This window comes from Balaenoptera musculus, chromosome 2, assembly GCF_009873245.2.
Source record: "Balaenoptera musculus isolate JJ_BM4_2016_0621 chromosome 2, mBalMus1.pri.v3, whole genome shotgun sequence".
NCBI classification, from domain to species: Eukaryota; Metazoa; Chordata; class Mammalia; order Artiodactyla; family Balaenopteridae; genus Balaenoptera; species Balaenoptera musculus.
The window spans coordinates 79,034,963-79,056,668 of NC_045786.1; the positions used below are offsets into that span (position 1 = coordinate 79,034,963).

The 21,706-nt window shown below is 36.9% G+C and overlaps 1 protein-coding gene across 1 annotated transcript in view; it reads right to left on the reverse strand.

Annotated features, from left to right (window-relative positions):
- UNC13C (unc-13 homolog C) overlaps positions 1–21,706 on the reverse strand; it is a 591,483-nt gene that overhangs the window by 90,084 nt on the left and 479,693 nt on the right. The window contains 2 exon segments of the mRNA XM_036844585.1: positions 12,983–13,060; positions 17,933–18,010. Coding sequence (XP_036700480.1) covers positions 12,983–13,060; positions 17,933–18,010 — 156 coding nt within the window.

Genomic DNA, 21,706 nt, shown 5'->3' on the forward strand with positions numbered 1-21,706 from the left:
CTGTGTGCGAGCACACGTCATTCTCCACACCTCCCCTCCTGGGAGCCTGTGCAGCCCGCCACTGCCAGGGTCCCGTGATCCAGGGACAACTTCCCCGGGAGAACACACGGCGCGCCTCAGGCTGGTGCAACATCACGCTGACCTCTGCCGCCGCAGGCTTGCCCCGCATCCGTGCCCTTCCCTCCCCCCGGCCTGAGCGAGCCAGAGACCCTGAATCAGCTGCTCCTTTAACCCCGTCCTGTGTGAGCAAAGAACAGACGACCTCAGGGGACCTACACGTAGAGGCAGGGCCAAATCCAAAGCTGAACCCCGGGAGCTGTGCGAACAAAGAAGAGAAAGGGAAATCTCTCCCAGCAGCCTCAGGAGCAGCGGATTAAATCTCCACAATCAACCTGATGTATCCTGCATCTGTGGAATACCTGAAGAGACAACGAATCATCCCAAAATTGAGGTGGTGTACATTGGGGGCAACTGTATACTTGGGGTTTGCTGTATGCAACTGACTAGTTTCTGGTTTTATGTTTATCTTAGTTTAGTATTTAGAGTGTATTATCATTGGTAGATTTGTTTATTGATTTGGTTGCTCTCTTCCTTTTTTTTAATATATGTATATATTTTCCTTTTTCTCATTTTGTGGGTGTGTATGTGTATGCTTCTTTGTGTGATTTTGTCTGTATAGCTTTGCTTCTACCATTTGTCCTAGGGTTCTGTCTGTGCAGTTTTTTTCTTCTTTTTTTTAGTATAGTTTTTAGCACTTGTTATCATTGGTGGATTTGTTTTATGGTTTGGCTGCTCTCTTCTTTCTTTCTTCTTTTTTTAAAATTACTTTCTAATTTTTAAATTTTTACTAATATTTTTATTTTTTATTTTAATAACTTTATTTCTTTTTATTTTCTTTCTTTCTTCCTTCCTTCCTTCCTCCCTCCCTCCCTCTCTTTCTCTCTTTCTCCCTTTCTCCCTTTTCTTCTGAGCCATGTGGCTGACAGGGTATTGGTGCTCCAGCTGGGTGTCACGTCCGTGCCTCTGAGGTAGGACAGCCAAGTTCAGGACATTGGTCCAGCAGAGATCTCCAAGCTCCACATAATATCAAACGGCAAAAGTGCTCCCAGAGACCTCTAACTCAACGCTAAGACCCAGCTCCATTAAAAAACCAGCAAGCTACAGTGCTGGACACCCTATGCCAAACAACTAGCAAGACAGGAACACAAACACACCCATTAGAAGAGAGGAGGCCTAAAATGATAATAAGGCCACAGACACCCCAAAACACACCACTGGATGTGGTCCTGCCCCCCAGAAAGACAAGATCCAGCCTCATCCACCAGAACACAGGCACTAGTCCCCTCCACCAGGAAGCCTACACAACCCACTAAACCAACCTCAGCTACTGGGGGCAGACACCAAAAACAACGGGAACTATGAACCTGCAGCCTGCGAAAAGGAGACCCCAACACAGTAAGTTAAGCAAAATGAGAAGACAGAGAAACACACAGCAGATAAAGGAGCAAGGTAAAAACACACCAGAGCAAACAAATGAAGAGGAAATAGGCAGTCTACCTGAAAAAGAATTCACAGTAATGATAGTAAAGATGTTCCAAAATCTTGGAAATAGAATGGAGAAAATGCAAGAAACGTTTAACAAGGAGCTAGAAGACCTAAAGAGCAAACAAACAATGATAAACTCAAAAAATAAAATTAAGAATTCTCTAGAAGGAATCAATAGCAGAATAACTGAGGCAGAAGAATGGATAAGTGACCTGGAAGAGAAAATAGTGGAAATAACTACTGTAGAGCTGAATAAAGAAAAAAGAATGAAAAGAATTGAGGACAGTCTCAGAGACCTCTGGGACAACATTAAACGCACCAACATTCTAATTATTGGGGTCCCAGAAGAAGAAGAGATAAAGAAAGGGACTGAGAAAATATTTGAAGAGATTATAGTTGAAAACTTCCCTTATATGGGAAAGGAAGTAGTCAATCAAGTCCAGGAAGTACAGAGAGCCCCATGCAGGATAAAACCAAGGACAAACATGCCAAGACACATATTAATCAAACTATCAAAAATTATATACAAAGAAAAAATATTAAAAGCAGCAAGGGAAAAACAACAAATAACATAGAAGGGAATCCCCATAAGCTTAACAGCTGATCTTTCAGCAGAAACTCTGCAAGCCAGAAGGGAGTGGCAGGACATATTTAAAGTGATGCAAGGGAAAAACCTACAACCAAGATTACTCTACCCAGCAATGATCTCATTCAGATTTGATGGAAAAATTAAAACCTTTACAGACAGGCAAAAGCTAAGACAATTCAGCTCCATCAAACCAGCTTTACAACAAATGCTAAAGGAACTTCTCTAGGCACGAAACACAAGAGAAGAAAAAGACATACAATAACAAACCCCAAACAATTAAGAAAATGGTAATAGGAACATACATATCGATAATTACCTTAAATGTAAATGGATTAAATGCTTCCACCAAAGACACAGACTGGTGGAATGGATACAAAAACAAGACCCATATATATGCTGTCTACAAGAGACCCACTTCAGACCTAGGGACACATACAGACTGAAAGTGAGGGGATGGAAAAAGATATTCCATGCAAACGGAGATCAAAAGAAAGGTGGAGTAGCAATTCTCATATCAGACAAAATAGACTTTAAAATAAAGACTATTACAAGAGACAAAGAAGGATACTACATAATGATCAAGGGATCAATCCAAGAAGAAGATATAATAATTGTAAATATTTATGCACTCAAGGTAGGAGCACCTCAGTACATAAGGCAAATGCTAACAGCCATAAAAGGGGAAATCGACAGTAACACAATCATAGTAGGGGACTTAAACACTCCACTTTCACCAATGGACAGATCATGCAAAAGGAAAATAAATAAGGAAACACAAGCTTTAAATGATACATAAAACGAGATGGACTTAATTGATATTTATAGGACATTCCATCCAAAAACAACAGAATACACTTTCTCCTCAAGTGCTCATGGAACATTCTCCAGGATAGATCATATGCTGGGTGACAAATGAAGCCTTGGTAAATTTAATAAAATTGAAATGGTATCAAGTATCTTTTCCAACCACAATGTTATGAGACTAGATATCAACTACAGGAAAAAATCTGTAAAAAATACAAACACATGAGGCTAAATATTACACTACTTAATAACCAAGAGATCACTGAAGAAATCAAAGAGGAAATCAAAAAATACCAAGAAACAAATGACAATGAAAACATGACGACCCAAAACCTATGCGATGCAGCAAAAGCAGTTCTAAGACGGAAGTTTATAGTAATACAATCCTACCTCAAGAAACAAGAAACAACCTAACCTTACCCCTAAAGTAATTAGAGAAAGAAGAAGAACAACAACAAAAAAACCCCAAAGTTAGCAGAAGGAAAGAAATCATAAAGATCAGATCAGAAATAAATGAAAAAGAAATGAAGGAAATAATAGCAAAGATCAATAAAACTGAGAGCTGGTTCTTTGAGAAGATAAACAAAATTGATAAACAATTAGCCAAACTCATCAGGAAAAAAAGGGAGAAGACTCAATAGAATTAGAAATGAAAAAGGAGAAGTAACAAATGACACTGCAGAAATACAAAGGATCATGAGAGATTACTATAAACAACTCTATGCCAATAAAATGGACAACCTGGAAGAAAAGGACAAATTCTTAGAAATGCACAACCTTCTGAAACTGAACCAGGAAGAAACAGAAGATATAAAAGACCAATCACAAGCACTGAAATTGGGACTGTGATTAAAAATCTTCCAACAAACAAAAGCCCAGGAACAGATTGCTCCACAGGCGAATTCTATCAAACATTTAGAGAAGAGCTAACACCTATCCTTCTCAAACTCTTCTAAAGTACAGCAGAGGGAGGAACACTCCAAAACTCATTCTACGAGGCCACCGTCACCCTGATATCAAAACCAAAGATGTCACAAAGAAAGAAAACAAAAGGCCAATATCCCTGATGAACATAGATGTAATAATCGTCAATGAAATACTAGCAAACAAAATCCAACAGCACATTAAAAGGATCATACGCCATGATCAAGTGGGGTTTATCCCAGGATTGCAAGGATTCTTCAATATACGCAAATCAATCAATGTGATACACCATATTAACAAATTAAAGGAGAAAACCCATATGAGCATCTCAATAGATGCAGAAAAAGCTTTCGACAAAATTCAACACCTCTTTGATGATACAAACCCTGCAGAAAGTAGCTATAGATGGAACTTACCTCAAAATAATAAAGGCCATATATGACAAACCCACAGCCAACATTGTTCTCAATGGTGAAAAACTGAAACCATTTTCTCTGAGATCAGAAATAAGGCAAGGTTTTCCACTCTCCCACTATTATTCAACATAGTTTTGGAAGTTTTAGCCACAGCAATCAGAGAAGAAAAAGAAATAAAAGGAATCCAAGTTGGCAAAGAAGAAGTAAAGCCGTCACTGTTTGCAGATGACATGATACCATACATAGAGAATCCTAAACATGCTACCAGAAAACTACTAGAGCTAATCAATGAATTTGATAAAGTAGCAGGATACAAAATTAATGCACAGAAATCTGTATTCCTATACACTAATGATGAAAATCTGAAAGAGAAATTAAGGAAACACTCCCATTTACCACTGCAACAAAAAGATTAAATATCTAGGAATAAACCTACCCAAGGAGACAAAAGAACTGTGTGCAGGAAACTATAAGACACTGATGAAAGAAATTAAAGATGAGACAAACAGATGGAGAGATATACCATGTTCTTGGATTGGAAGAATCAACATTGTGAAAATGACTATACTACCCAAAGCAATCTACAGATTCAATGCAATCCCTATCAAACGACCAATGACATTTTTCACAGAACTAGAGCAAAAAATTTCACAATTTGTATGGAAACACCGAAGAGCCCTAATAGCAAAGCAATCTTGAGAAAAAAAACGGAGCTGGAGGAATCAGACTCCTGGACTTCAGACTATACTACAAAGCTACAGTAATCAAAACAGTATAGTACTGGCAAAAAAACAGAAACATAGATCATTGGAACAGGATAGAAAGCCCAGAGATAAACCCACCCACATATGGTCATCTTATCTTTGATACAGGAGGCAAGAATATACAGTGGAGAAAAGACAGCCTCTTCAATAAGTGGTGCTGGGAAAACTGGACAGCTACACGTAAAAGAATGAAATTAGAACATTCTCTAACACCATACACAAAAATAAACTCAAAATGGATTAAAACCCTAAATGTAAGGATAGACAGTATTAAACTCTTACAGGAAAACATAGGCAGAACACTCTATGAGATAAATCACAGCAAGATCCTTTTTGACTCACCTCCTAGAGAAATGGAAATAAAAACAAAAATAAACAAATGAGACCTAATGAAACTTAAAAACTTTTGCACAGCAAAGGAAACCATAAACAAGATGAAAAGACAACCCTCAGAATGGGAGATAATATTTGCAAATGAAGCAACTGACAAAGGATTGATCTCCAAAATTTATAAGCAGGTCATGAAGCTCAATATCAAAAAAAACAAACAACCCAAGCAAAAAAACGGCAGAAGCCCTAAACAGACATTTCTCCAAAGAAGACATACAGATTGCCAATAAACACATGAAAGGATGCTCAACATCCCTAATCTTTAGAGTAATGCAAATCAAAACTTAAATGAGGTATCACCTTACACCAGTCAGAATGGCCATCATCAAAAAATCTACAAATAATAAATGCTGGAGAGGGTGTGGAGAAAAGGGAACACTCTTGCACTGTTGGTGGGAATGTAAATTGATACAGCCACTATTGAGAACAGTATGGAGGTTTCTTAAAAAACTAAAAATAGAACTACCATACGACCCAGCAATCCCACTACTGGGATATATCCTGAGAAAACTATAATTCAAAAAGAGTCAGGTACTACAGTGTTCATTGCAGCACTATTTACAATAGCCAGGACATGGAAGCGACCTAAGTGTCCAGTGACAGATGAATGGATAAAGAAGATGTGGCACATATATACAATGGAATATTACTCAGCCATAAAAAAAATGAAATTGAGTTATCTGTAGTGAGGTGGATGGACCTAGAGTCTGTCATACAGAGTGAAGTAAGTCAGAAAGAGAAATACAAATACCGTATGCTAACACATATATATGGAATCTAAAAAAAATGGTTCTGAAGAACCTAGGGGCAGGACAGGAATAAACACGCAGATGTAGAGAATGGACTTGAGGACATGGGGAGGGGGAAGGGTAAGCTAGGACGAAGTGAGAGAGTGGCATGGACTTATATATACCACCAAATATAAAACAGCTAGTGTGAAGCAGCCGCATAGCACAGGGAGATCAGCTCGGTGTTTTGTGACCACCTAGCTGGGTGGGATAGGGAGGGCGGGAGGGAGACGCAAGAAAAAGGAGATATGGGGATATATGTATATGTATAGCTGATTCACTTTGTTATAAACCGAGACTAGCACATCATTGTAAAGCAATTATACTCCAATAAAGATGTTAAAAAATTAATTAATTAATTAATTAAAAAAAAAGATGCTTGGTAGTACGGGAGTGACCCTATGATCTCTGGGGAATGACGTTAACAAGCAGCACCTCCCTGGGTTTGAATTTCATTTTGACATGCATCAGCCGCCCAGAAACCTCTCAGCCTCCAAGGGAGCACCTTTTCTTAATATCACCAGCTTAGCAGTTAGCTGAACTTTATGTGGTAGTAGTGCTAGATCCTTAATCATATTTATTAAATCACCTCAATGCGATTTGCCCTTTTGGTCCTCATTATTCCCTTAATTTTTGATTAAGTCCAACTTATTAACTCTAGTTGCAGAGATGGTTAGGAGGAAAAAGAAATCAGGCAGTATCGTCATGCTGCCAAAATAGAGGGCCAGCACTTAAAACTTCAAGCGTTCAGTCCTCTTTGTTATGTGCTGCCATGAAACTAGAAATAACTGCTTACTTTTACTGAGTTCAGCCAAATACATCTCACCTTTGGGCTTTATTTACACAATAAGAGGCTAGAGGTTTGAGCTGATTCTTTGAATTATTGCGGAATAAGATATAACAATTACAACTCTCATTTGAAAGGTACTGTGAAGTTTAGAAATTGTCATGGGGGGGATTGTCACAACAAACCTTACCTCTTTAATTGTTCTGACTTCCCTCATACATTCAAAGTTCTTTGAGGTTGGGGTCTGCATGCTAGTAATCATTGTAACTCTGGTGTCTAGTAAAATTTACAGCTCATCATAGGTGCTCAGCAAATCAATAATTTGTTGAATGAATTAAGGAAGGAGTAAATTCTGTCTTCATGTGCAGCAAGCTCTAGTCTCTGTTTTTCTTGGGGTAGTCAGCACCGAGGGCAAGAGGTGTGTAAAGTTGTCCAGGCAGGACAGGGAGCATTTGGCTTCTAAATATCTCTTTCACGGGGCCCAAAAGGGAACTCTGCTCTAACTGTTATTTTATAAGGCCTCCTTACTCCTTCTTATTAGCTCCTTGAGGACTAGAGCATTCATTAAAATTTTTTTCTATTCCCTGTATCAACACCTGCCCCCCAATAGAAAATATAAGTAGGCACCAGTAGACACTTCAATTAAATGGGAAGAATTTTGCAAATTGCTTTAGGAAATATTTTATAACTAAAAGGAAGACATACTATGACTAGTTAAAAGTCTACTATCTAATGACATCTAATACCTACTTTAATTATTTTATTTTGTAATTCATTTTGTATTTCTGAAAAAGAGACAGAAATCACAGATGGCTTCTCATTAATGTATTAACTAGTGAGTTATATCTCTATTTACATTGAGAAAAGTTGAGACAGATCAGAAACCTGAACATAAAGCTTTTAGCTTCTTTACAACTATTACACCTCTTTTAATAAGATTATAGATAAAAATGCGAGTATAAAATTCCAGAGTTTTAAAAATGCTGGATATTTGTATAAGACTGCAAATTAGCCACCTATATTTTGGGATTATTATATTCTTTAATCCAAATGCTTCCCTGTCTATTGCATGCTGTCTCAAGGTCCATTCAAACACATTAAATCCGATGTGCTCTCAAGATTCAAAACACATTAAGTAGGTGGGTTAGGAGTCAAGCACAGGTAAGGCAAAGGGGTATTCTGGGCCATTTCCCAATTACCTGGTTTCTATCCTAAAAGCAAAGAACAATAATTCTCACAACATCATCTCCTGACCAGTAGCATCAGTACCACATGGGAATTTGTTAGAAACGCAACTCATGCGGCCCAACCTCAGACCTACTGAGCTGAATAGTCCAGGATGGAGTTCAGCAATGTGTCGTAATCAGCTCTCCAGGTGGTTCTCATACCTGCTAAAGTTCAGAAACTACCGGCATGAAGTATTAATACCCTTAAAGCAGGGATCTTCAACCCCTGTAGCCCAGGAATTATAATGTTGAAAGCGTATTGCTAAGTAAAATATGACAGAAGTTAATTTCTGTCCTCTCTGGTCAGAGGTTGCTTAGCTGAAGACCGAGCCTGTATGGCTAGTAAGTTTTACAGTGAATTTCAATCAGCTACATGCATGCACTTTTGGGCAGTCAGATTCAGTTTCTAATTGACACATCAAATTCATCATTAAAAAATAAAAAGCAATATAGTATGCATCTCTGAAACAAAAGATAATTAAGTTGCTCATTAAAATATGTACATTTTTAGGATAGGTAGGGTTATGTTCCTGATTCCCGACCCTGTTCAGGAAAGTTTAACAAGGTGCAATGAGTCAAGAGATTCAATCCTTCTGGGACATATCAATAAAAATAACGTTACTATTATACCTGCTTCGTCTGTTTTGTGGTCAGCAGAATGAGAAATTTTAGCTAAGAAAATACCCCCCCTTCCCATTTCCCCCAAATGTCTTAATAATGGCTAACCTCTAGAATTTGAAGTACAGTCAGTAGAATAGCGGGCCTATGGATAACTATAGATTCTACCATTCAAGATGATTTTACCATCCCAATATTGTGAAGGAGCAGTGCATCCTCTGCTTACACAGCACAGTCATAAGTCTTCTAAGTCAATCACTACAACGCAAGTTCATAACCAATATCTTATGACTTTCTGAAAAGAAAGTACATTTTGGATTATCTGATTTTCTTTTTCATGTACTTGTAAAAATTAGATTGCAGATCAAGCAACTACAACAAAATCCCTTCTGTTACTGTAGCAATGTTTTTATGAAAAAATGAATATAGACTTAAGTATTTATTTGCAGTTGATATGTGCTGAGTTATACTCATGAAATAATCAAGCTATTAAAATGATATAAACCAAAATATATCTGTTTTACTTTTGAGCTATTATAGGATGATAAAACAATCATTAACCAATACATGAAAATTATTACCTAGCATTCTGATGATTGTTTTGCTGTTACTGTGTTACAGAGGGACAAGTAATACCATCTGGGAACTGTGGTATAAATAATTTAACTTCTAGCTCAAGTCAGTCCATAGCAGTTTGGTTATTTTTTCTGTTTTACTATAGTGATTCCTAAAACCATATGAACATAAAAAATCACCAGGATGCTCTTTAAAAAACAGACCCTGGACCTCATTCCTAAAGGCTACTTTTGCTTCATAGTTTGTGACTTTTTTTATTCTTATTTTCTAGAATAATCAGAGAGTTGTTAAGCTAAAACATGCTCTTAATTTGTACGCAGGGAAATGTGTTGGAAAGAGACTATAGGAGAAGAAATATAGTGGTTTGCTTTTCTCTTTTGATTCTTTTTTCTAAATAGGGCATTGGTAAAGAATGTGCCTACAGGTCCCACAGGCTACCGTGTGTGCATTTAACAGGGACTACTCAAGTGGTGGTTTTTGGAGCTACTGTCAACGGCATCACCCCCAAGACTGTCACAGCGTTAGGCAATGTTTCCATCTTGGACTCCACACAGAGAGTGAATAAAAAAAGGTTTTAAACACTCTTTCTGTTTCCAGAGGGAAAAGAGATTGATCCTGCAAAGAAAGAGCAGTTGCCCCAACAGTGGTTGGGTCAAAGCAGCAGAGAGCTGCAGCATCATGCAACCAGGCCTGCAAGCGGCCAGCACTTTGCAGATGGTCTGAGAGGCCAGCCACGTTATTGTTATATTGTTAGAGACCATCTAATGGACACATGGCAAAAAAAAGAAAAAATGATAAAGGAGTTAAAGAGAGGGAGAAATCACTACTATTTTGGAAAATCAGTAAGGTTTCCTAAAAGATGTAAAGAATAAATTTTAATTGATCAAAAAAAAAAAAAAACTATTTTGAGCATATGCACAAGCAATCATTAGCTAATTAGTTTTCTGTAGCAAGAAGTGCACATCCTAGCACTGATGGTGGGGCACAAACTAGTAAGAAACTACTAAAAGAAGAATCAAATCTAGTTTAGAAAATTTTCCTTAGCAATAGCAGTCAAGGTTTTATAACTAGTTCCACTGTGAGGAAACAACTGGGAATTGGTAATAGTACAAACACATTGTATTATCATTAAAGACCACTGAACATGTTCATACTAAGTTCTGTATATACTTTTCCTATCAACGAGTGAATTTGTCTTTCTCAGTAAAATGCTTTTTCATCTTTATGAAAGGCCCAAGTTAAGGAACCCATTTAAATACTGCCATATAGATAACTACAATGAATGGGCTTTGCCTATTATATTGAGATTCTGGAGGCTGAGTGTAGCAATCAGCAGCTCTAACATCATTCTGTATTAATAAAGATTATTTCCGTCTGGGAGGCTGCCTGTTACACTCAGACTTGGGTTTAAGTCAAGCTTCTTCCTGACATTTCTTCAATCCCTATGTAGTACTGACAGGGCCTGCCTAAGGCTTTTTCTTAGCTACAAAAGACAAGATGAAAATGGAAAAGAATAAGAGAAAAGAAACAGCATAGAAAGGGAGACAGGAGAACATAAAAAGAGAGGGAGGGGAGGAGGGTAAAGAGAGGGAGGGGAGGAAAAAAAATATTTAAATGTAGGAAAAGAAAGGAGCTAGGGTCAATGCTGTCCCTCTAACAAATTCCATCTTGAGAAGCTAGACATTCGTTTCATTTGTTTAATTGATTTTCCCTTGAAATTATGTATGAGGAGTTTAAATTAGCAATTGGCATGGAAAGAGTTATAAAGGGAGAAGGCATCCAGCTGAGCACATCTTCCATCATTTTCTCCAGTAAAGAAGAGTTCTGTGATGTAGCCATAGGTTTGCAGCTCAATTTATCATGAGAAAACCTGTACATTTCAAACTGGCAATTTTATCTGAAACAAGCAGTCAATTTTGGTTGGTGAACAAACCACCCCATAGCTTTTTTGGTTAGCAGGTGGCTTGGCCCACACAGTTTCCTTTAAATACAGGCATAATTTGGTTAACACTCAACTCAGCAATATATCACTCACATTAGAGTTCAACCACAAAATCGTAATGACATAGTAGTAGCATTAGGAGACATTTCTGGAAATGTGGCATTTCAAATACAACTCTATCTTCAACTGGTTTGTGGTCTTTAAAGTTCACTAAAAGGAGATAGAATTTCCCACAAGAAATCAGTAATTTCTTCACTACTTTTCAAGACAGTAAGTGGCCTTAAAGTCTGAATATAAAACATCACTAAAATTAAAAAGGGAATCTCCAGTTATGATCTCCAATTGCTTGTGCTTACCTAATTCAGCAAAAGAATTCTAAAACTGAGATCGACGCCCTCAAACTGTGCAAAAACCATTAACGCACTTTGGGGAATGAAGCCTTATTTCATACAAACTAGACGGAGACAGCAACAGCAGCACAGTTCAGAAAAGTTCATTTTTGAAGTTTTGCACCTTCACCCATGTATCCTGGTGCTTCTCATTTGTAGGATGCTAAATAGCAAGTTCATTTTTCAAAAGACTGAGACTTGAGAATAATAAAAAAGACATCAGGGGGAAAATGTATAAATGTCTCTTGGGTTAAAAGAAACATCATGTGTGAAGAGGTCCCATCTTAAAAGAAGCATTTTCAGCCTTATCAATTTAGAAATGAATGGGATCTTGGCTTTGAAATCGAACCTAGCTTTACATACGTCTTGCGTACTTACCACAATAATTAGGAACAGTGTAAATCAAACCTTAAACAGAAATATCCCTTCAGCCTAGCCACCCTTGGGATTGTTTTACGGAGGGGGTGGCGGTGGGAGAATGACAGCTGCATGACCTTCCCTTGCAGCACTGTCTCCAGTCCTCAATTCCCCAGATGCGCATGTCAGTTTGTGAAATACTGTGGCAGCTCAAGGCAGGTGCCCAGTTAGTATTTCACAGTCTGCCTGATCCAAACAAGCAAATGAGAACAAGTAGGAAGTGCAATCGTCTTTGAGTTTGGAGGGGAAACAGTCATAAGACGCTTACTATCACAAACCTCATAAAAGAATCTTCCTCTTTCCTTTTTCTGCTCATGAATTGCAGGTCAGAGATGTTAGACAAGGACACAACACATTACAGACACTACACAACACAGTTCTGACAGATTTTTGAGATGTGAAAAATAAACCAGCGATACATCAAGAACCAGTAGTGCCACAAAGCACACTGCAGAAGAAAATTGATATCAAGTCGACATTGTGCAGTATGGTAAAAGACATCTGCAACTGTGAAACTTTACATATCATTAGCATATACAAAAATATATTTAATAGTGTATATATGACTATATATACACATTACAAAAGGCTATTGACCATCTCCCTCCTCCGATTCACACTTCCGATGTATTTACTGAAGTATTCTGTTGCGGAGTAATGATCACCTTAGCTGTTAATGGTATTTTACATTGTTAGCATTTCCAGTTCTTTAGCTAAACCTTGATTATGTCACTCTCCATAGCAAAGAGATACGCTGCTAATGATCTCTGAGATATTTGGCAAACGCAGGCATAAAAACATACCCACCTCTTTTCCTCCCATGGATTCAAACATTTTTTCCAGCTGAACCCGCAATTGTTGAATATTGTTCATCAATATACAGGGCTTTAAATAAAGCAAACAAAACAAAAAATACATTAAATTATTGAATGAGTTTACCTTCAATGTGATAGTATACAACTATCACCTAAGTTCAATTCTATTTGGCAAATAGAATATTATGCTATTTTAAGATTATACTTTTTAACAGTTAACAATAGAAGAGAGAAAATATGACCACTTTGGGGAATGAAATTTAATAATATACTTAGACAATAAACCGTCGGAGACCTATTACTAGAGTTTATTTTATTCTTAGCATTGTGGCGTTTTGTACTTCAAAAATAACCAAATTCAGTTTAGTTTTTTAAAGATTTACTTTAAGAAAAACAAACTAGTTTAAACTATTCTATTATTTCACTGTTTCAAAAGCTAAAACACGATCTGAATTTCAGAAATGCAAAAAAAAAAAAAAAAATACCCCAAAAAAACTTTAATAAATTCTGGCTATCGATAAAGGCCACCCCTTGGTATTCAAGGCCCTTAGTTATACAGCTCCAAACCATGCTTTTCTTCTCCTCTCCCTCTACTGTATTATGATGAACTCTCAACTCCAAGAGGCTTGCTTCCCACCTCCCCAACACCTGTGCTTTCCAGACTCTGTGGCTCGGCTGAGCATGTAGGCCCTTCACTTGAACTTCTTCACCTATTTCAGTCATATCCATCATTCAGGTTAGGGCCTTTGTTTTCCCAGATTGTATCTTTTTTGTCACTCACTTGACATTTGTTTTATTTAACTTCACGTTTGAGTTGCTTTTGACTGTCTTGCCAGCTGACCTTAAATGCACTGTATGTGCCTCTGTGTCTTTTTCTGCTTTTTCTTACAGAGTACTACACAGAGCCACTACATAATACATGCTTTAAAAATGTTCCTTGAGTTGTTTCCAAGGAGGCAGAAATATAACAATCACATAAAGATGTAAAGCTTTCTGACAGGACTAGATGTGTCCTCAGCATAGTAGAAATTAATTTATAATGGAATTGAGAATAGTTATGGAATAATTTAATATTTGCTACATACTGATTCTGAAAAGCCAGCATATCAAGGGAAGAAAAGAGTGAAAGAAAGGAAAATGGATATGCCTTCCAAGGTGCTGGGAAATGAGCCAATAATGAATCAGAGAGAGAGGCCTGCAAAGGACTTCCAGGACATCAGAGAGGTGTGAGTGCCCATCAGTGGAAAGATTTTATTATTATTTTAACCACATTACTGACCTTTGAAAAACTTTATATTTGACTCTTAAAGTGACCACATCCTAACTTCAATTTACAAAAACAATTTAGAACTTCTACTCTCTTAATTCCAGGCACTCAAATATTTTCTTTTTTTTAAACACAGAGATTTATCTCCTATAGATTCTGTTCAGTAAGCTGAACCACAATGTTCTACAAATGATTCAGATTGCCAGCTGTGATGGAGAGCCACTGGATCCAGGCCCAATCCTTTCCGTGGCATGTATGATCAGATTTTCAGGGTTTCCGCATCTTGACCCAATGTCAACAAACTGAACCAACAGAGCTTTTTCCATGAGGGTATAGGGCCATTGGGGTTTTTTCTTTTTCATTGCAGAGGGAAGAGAACTAAGGAAGAGCATGACTCAATGAGAAGCAGGAAGACTACATGGGTAAAGGTGTTATCACCCTGCTTCTCATGGGTCTAAGTTAGCTGGGTAGTCTCTTTTATTTACGATTATTTGATATTAGCATTCAAGCTTATCTCTTTTGACACATGTAATAGTACTTTAGTTCCAGCTTTACAAATTAAACCAACCTCCAAGCCTTCTTAATATAATAATTTCCGACGGAAAAGAGCTACTAAGAAGCCAAAGGAACAAAGACACTTGGGCTCACTTGGCATGGATTGCCACTGACCTGGGTAAGGCGACATATAAAAAAAGAGATGCAGTTATCCAGAGGGAGATAAAAATAAATATGAGACTTTCCTCTTTGATTAAGCTTCCCCTGACCTTGACATGTTCAAATTTCAATTTTATTGAATCAATTTATCAAATCAGTACTGAGAATTGAATTACACAACTCTACCTTAAACCTAATCGGGGAACAGCTTTTACTTTAAAGACTTCAGTAGTAAGTGAAAAACAAACAAGCAGAGACAACTAAAAATATCCACAGTAAAGGGAACATTAATCTAATTTAGAAGCATCATTTGTTGATGAGTTTAGCTAGATAAAAATAACCTATGTTTAAAGTTAATTTGTAATCTTTGTATATTTTGGCTTTTCCCCTAAAAATGTCATAATGTATTTCATTTGCTCTAAACCTGGAACAAAGTTAGGAACCTAAAGTACAATGAATATGAAAGTTAGATTTGTTCAGACTATGGCCATTTCTACATGACCCAAATAGATTTTTTTTACCAAAGTATAGTTGATGGACAATATAAGTTACAGGTGTACAGTATAGTGATTCCCAATTTTAAAAGGTTATTCTCTATTATAGTTATTATAAAATATTGGCTACATTCCCCATGTTGTACAATATATCCTGTAGCTTATTTTATACATAATAGTTTGTAACTCTTAATTCCCTACCCCTATATTGCCCCTTCTCCCTTCCCTCTCCCCACTCATAACCACTAGTTTGTTTTCTGTATCTGTGAGTTGGCTTCGTTTTGGTTATATTCACTAGTTTGTTGTATTTTTTTAGATTCCACCAAATTATGTTTTTGAGTTGAAAAAGATTTAAAAAATAAATCAAGCATTTCTGATTTAGATAATGTTGCTTTGCTATAATGTGGAGTGTGGAAGAATGGATTGAAAACTTGTGACCCGGCTTCCCTGGTGGTGCAGTGGTTGAGAATCTGCCTGCCAACGCAGGGGACACGGGTTCGAGCCCTGGTCTGGGAAGATCCCACATGCCGCAGAGCAACTAGGCCTGTGAGCCACAACTACTGAGCCTGCGCATCTGGAGCCTGTGCTCTGCAGCAAGAGAGGCCGCGATAGTGAGAGGCCTGCGCACCGCGATGAAGAGTGGCCCCCGCTTGCCGCAACTAGAGAAAGCCCTTGCACAGAAACGAAGACCCAACACAGCCAAAAAAAAAAAAAAAAAAAAAAAAAAATTTTTTAAACAAAACAAAAAAAAAACTTGTGACCCATTCCAAATTTAAAATGTCACAGAAGAAAAAAAAAATTCTGTCACAGATATTTAACTGTCATCTATAATTCTGACCCTTGGGAAAGCAAGTGTTATGGTCGTCTCTTAGAAGATGTCTCTCTTTAAAAGTTTCTAGTGCAATTTGCAGATGAAATAGGAATATTGTCATATATATACAGAGAAAATAAAAAACAATAATGTTTCAATGTTCTTGATATTTAAAGAAATCTGTAACAACAGTGATATGTACACACACAAATGTACAAAAGCACTTCTTCAATTTATCTCAGCTGAAAGCTTAAACTAGGCAGCTAACTGATATCCTTTCATGGAAAAGCTAAAATGATACTTGGCATTTGAATGAGAGTCTAAGACTGGTCAAGATATCAGTAATTAGGAAAGAAAAGCATTGAGAAAGGAAAAGTAAGTTCTTGTGCTATAATATTTCAATGACTTTTTTAAAATTTGATTTTGAAAAGTATAAAATATAAAGGAAAAATACAGAGAATAATACAATAAATGCTGATCTATAATTTTTCTCCTTTAAAAAATAAAATATACTATAAATGTTAAAACATAAAGTAGAAGTTTGCAGGGGCCTTTTAAGGCTACTTTTCCTTTCTGAATGACAGGAATTAGCCTTGATAATTCATAGCCACCTTTCAAAATCTTCAGTTTGGTTGTCCTAGTAAATCAGAATCTTTTCTGAAATTATCTGTCACTGTTTTGATTTTCAATATAATACTTTTCAAATGTATTATAAATTTAATTGTAGCTATATGCTTGCAATAAATAAATACTCTATCTTGCCTATTAGAGTATTTATAATCAATGGCAATTAGAAATCACTGCTGAGATACCTGGGAGTTTCAGTAAAATTTCTGGGTAGCATTTTCCTTTAAGGAAAAGAAGCATCTTCTGGGACCCTCAAGAACCATTAGGACTGACTTATCTTAATGAGCTGTCAGCAAGAGGTCAAGGAGGTTTCAGCAAGAATTCTCTTTAAGACTTGCCTGATAGTGGGAACTGATTTTTTGAGGGAGAAAAAAACACCCTGATTTTTGTCTTGAAAAATCTAGTACTGACTTTTAAAATATTTTTTCAGTGCTTAAAAAAAAAATCCTATAATGTTACCAACAGATTTCTCCTAAAATTATATATGGTGAATAGAAAGATTTTACCCTCTACCATAAAATAACACTGATTATATTCTAAATTAGTTTATCTTACTTCTCTTTCTTCCTTTTGTTAAGCTTCAATACTGGCTTCGATTTTATCAATGTTTTCTCAATCATCCAAAAAATAAAAGGCTAAGTTAATAATTCAGAGTATAAATTAGCATCACTCCTTACGTTAACCATACTTTTCAATTTATTTGAAAACTGAAAGGCTAAATTATACTCATTTTGGTATTGGTGCCAAAACTATACTAGTTGGTATTAACAATAAACCACTTTTTAACTCCTAGGTCCCAGCTCCAGTGTTTACAATGATGAGGGTTTTCAGCTGTTTATATGAGCCTTATTCCTTATCATCATGGAAAACCACAAGCTGGCTGGCATTGAGATGCTCTCAACCTTCCTTTGAATTCTATTTTGTACCAGTTCAGGACTACTAGGAAATTTTCGAACAATTTCTTGAGATCCCTATTTTCTATCATCCTGTATGAAAACAGAAAGAAAACAACTTCCTTTGCTTACTTATTAGTTTGAAGAAGTGGTTCTCAACTGAGGAATACTTGAAAGTAGAGACATTTTTACTTACCACATTTTCCTTATCACAGTATGAACTGAAATCACTCGATACAATTGCAGCATACTGAAGCAGAACTTTATTGATGGTCTAGGAAAAAAAATTGTGAAATGTATCCAGGTAAGTAGAGACCTATATGTATGTATATACAGATATATGTATCTATCTACACACACACACACACACACACACACACACACACACACACACACACACACAATCCAGGTTATGTTAACTGGGAAAACTTTTCAAATGTCATTTTCAGCTGAACAAAGGCCATAAGTAGTGATTAAATCTACACCCTTGCCAAAAGAAGGATCTCAATTAAACTATTATATTTAGATGACAATTTGTAATATTTCTGAGTACATTTGGAAGATATTTCACATGCATCCATTCCATTTTAATACAACCAGCTCAATCACAAAATTCTTTATTTCTAACTTATCTAAATACTCAGAAGGTATACTGTTTGGTGGTAACCTCCTCTATGCTTGGATACTTATTACCTAATGCCCCCTAATGATTTTTCTTTTCCTGAATGAATAACACTTCATGCTTTCATCATCTCTCATGGTTTCTAGTTCCCATCCTCTCCCCCTCCACCCCTAACACACACACACACACACACACACACACACACACACACCCCTACCATGACAAAATTCCTTGTGGTGGTTATTTTTTCAACTTTCTGCAATGTTCCTAAATAACTCATTATGAGAGGGGGGTCAGAACATTCCCATATATGTCACTTAGCAATGAATATTTTCAGTAATTTTCTATGATAAGGAGCCTTACTAATAACAAAGACCACCTCTTAAGACCTAAACTTCAGCTTTTGTTGCATCACACTATCTCAATACATTTACCTTTAATTAGTAAGTTATTTATTGGTGCAATATTTGCTAAAAATATTGCCTAATCCTCCCCCTCTTTCTGTCTTTTTCATCTTAATTCCAAATTTTCCTTCTCCATCTAATAACTCTTTCTGAGCCTAAGGATGCCCTCTGCTTCCATTAACTATGCAAAATAAGGGAAAATGAACAAACTTTGTTACATTTTATTTCAACTACTTAAAGAGATATTGATGAGTTTGCACCCTACTGCTGTTACTTACAGAGCTTGAATTATCATAAGTCCAATGTGGACATGATTTTCTTAGAAGAAAGAAAGCAACAAGAGCAGTAGATACAGACCATCTCTTTCCATAGAAAAGCAAAGACAAAAAAGATTTTCTTTTTTGTGTAACTTATTTGTCTGAAGTTTCTTTGTGGGTCAAAATCAACTTGGGGAGACAGTCCAAGGAGTTAAGCTAAAGGAGAGATGTTTAATTTACAAAGCTGAATTCACCGAATGTGACTATGAACTCCTTTTATAGACTTTAAAAATCACAATGAAAACCTGAAACTGGAAATTAGGGATAACAGAAAATCCATAGTTTGTGGAAGTACAAGGTAAAGTGATAATATGCATCAATTTAAATGGAAGACTGGCCTTGGAAAATATAACATCTTATCAAGCAGCAGACCAATAAATCTAGGAAAATAGGTGGTGGATCAGCCTAAAGTATCTTCCAAATGCACCTGTTCAAAACTTATTTTAGATGTAATGTTGAAAATTACTTTGGGACTTACCTAATGAGTGCTGATTTACTCATACATGTGAACACTACTCTCAATTTACAGGTTCTTATGACAGTGTAAACTGCAGGAATCATTTCACTATATTGCAAGAACAAAAACCAACAGAAGCCTGACTTTAGGAGCTTGTTGCAACTCAGACTATCACTTGTTCAAGATTTAGTTTGGGCAGGGGAATCCAGACATCCATTTCTGATTATTCTTAAGGTCTTCCCATGGTCTAATTCTTGCCTCTATTTCATAGGAAAAACCTAGTCCCTTGAATTCCTGCTGGGAGGAAACTGATCCCACGATCTCGCATCCACTAGCCTACAAATGCCAGTGGTTAGCAAGTCAGGATAGGGTGCATTGAAGGAAAAGGGCTCAGCCATGTAGGATGTAGTTTAAGGCCTTCTGCCCATAAGAGTTGTGAGTACACTGGCTATAACAACATCCATTTCTTTGTGAGTTATACAAAGTACACCTGAATGAAAGTGTTCATGTACATTTCAGGGGCAACCTTGATTTCATTCTAATTTATTCAACAAAGTAAAATCACTACTAGATATTAGTTCTTTAATTAATACTAGTGAGTACAGTTGAACCTTGAACAACCAAGGGGTTAGGGGCGCTGACCTTCCGCACAGTGGAAAATCTACTTATAACTTATAGTCAGCCTTCCATATCTGTAGTTCTTTCATATCTCCGAATTCAACCAACCACAAATCATGTAGGACTGTAGTATTCACTATTTAAAAACTGTGGACCCCCATAGTTGAAACCCATGTTGTTCAAGGGTCATCTGTAGTTAGTTAAGACATGTCTACTTTAGGCATGTCTCCAACAGTATCATAACCATCACCTGGGAACTTGGCGGAAATCTAAATTCCCTGATCCAGTCCCAGATCTACTGAGGCAGCAATTCTGGGGTTGGGTCCCAGCAATTTATGTTTTAACAAGCCTCCAGGTGGTAGTGGTGCAAGCTGAAGTTTGAGAACCATTGTCCTACCTAATGTACAGCAGGGTGGAGATAACTCTTCAGAGAGAACCAGTTGATGGAAGGGGTACCTAGGAAGGCCTGGAAGGTAGGATTTCTGAGTGTGTGAACTTAGGTCATGATTTTCTTTTTGGTGGACTGTTGGGCTTCAGCAGTGGGGACAGTATAGAGAGAAAGACAGAGAGAGGCAACAGATAGCCTAGTAGGGGAAGTTTGCATCATGTTCTATGGTAAAATACAGTTTTTATGAAGAGATAGTCATGAGATGTAGATAATTCTTTTACGAATACAGCAAAGGAACTACCATTGAAAAAGCCCCCAATTAAATAAGATGAAATTCTAATAGGATTGTGGCAGTGAAGCAAGGGATTCTGCTGTATTTAAAGAATCAGATAGGATGACTAAAGTATCTCCCAGCTTCAATCTGCTCTGATTTGACCTGCAGCTTCTGGTACTATTGAGCTGGGATGGCCATCAATTACTCAAACAAAGCCATTATGGTCTCCCTTAAGCTAATGCCACACTAGTAGAAGTAGGCTAAATATCCTGTCAGTACTACTGGTCGGTACATCTAGGGGTATTACTCTTACAATCAGGAAGACAAGAACCCTGGTCCAAATCCATCTTTGCAGTCACATTTTATGCATGGAGCTTTACAGTATTAGAGCAACACAGAAGACAAGAAGACTGCAGTATTTGTTAAGTGACATTAGTAATGTTACTTCAGTGCTTTATACGCTGTATTTTAACACATCCAACATAAGACAGAATCCCCTACAGATGCCTAGGTTTGGTCTAAAGAGTAAAAATAAATGGTGAGATTCTGCTCTCCAAGTTACTAATTGATTTCTGATGACACTGGAATGTGAAGGTAGTATAGCTTGGTGGTTGAAAGCATTCCATTCATACCATTTCTAGTCTTGTTTGAATTATATAAAGTTTCTGAGCTTGTTTTGTCATTTGAAAAATAAGGAAAAATAATTGTATCTATCTCTTAAGAGGTGAGATATATATATATATATCTTGTATATATAAAATGATTAGCACATAGTGGTACTCAATGAATTATAATTATTATTTTTAAAAATTAGGATTATGTTCCCAGAGAACAAAGAATATGTGGGTCTCATTCACCATAGTATGGCCAACTTGGAGCCAGAAGTCAAT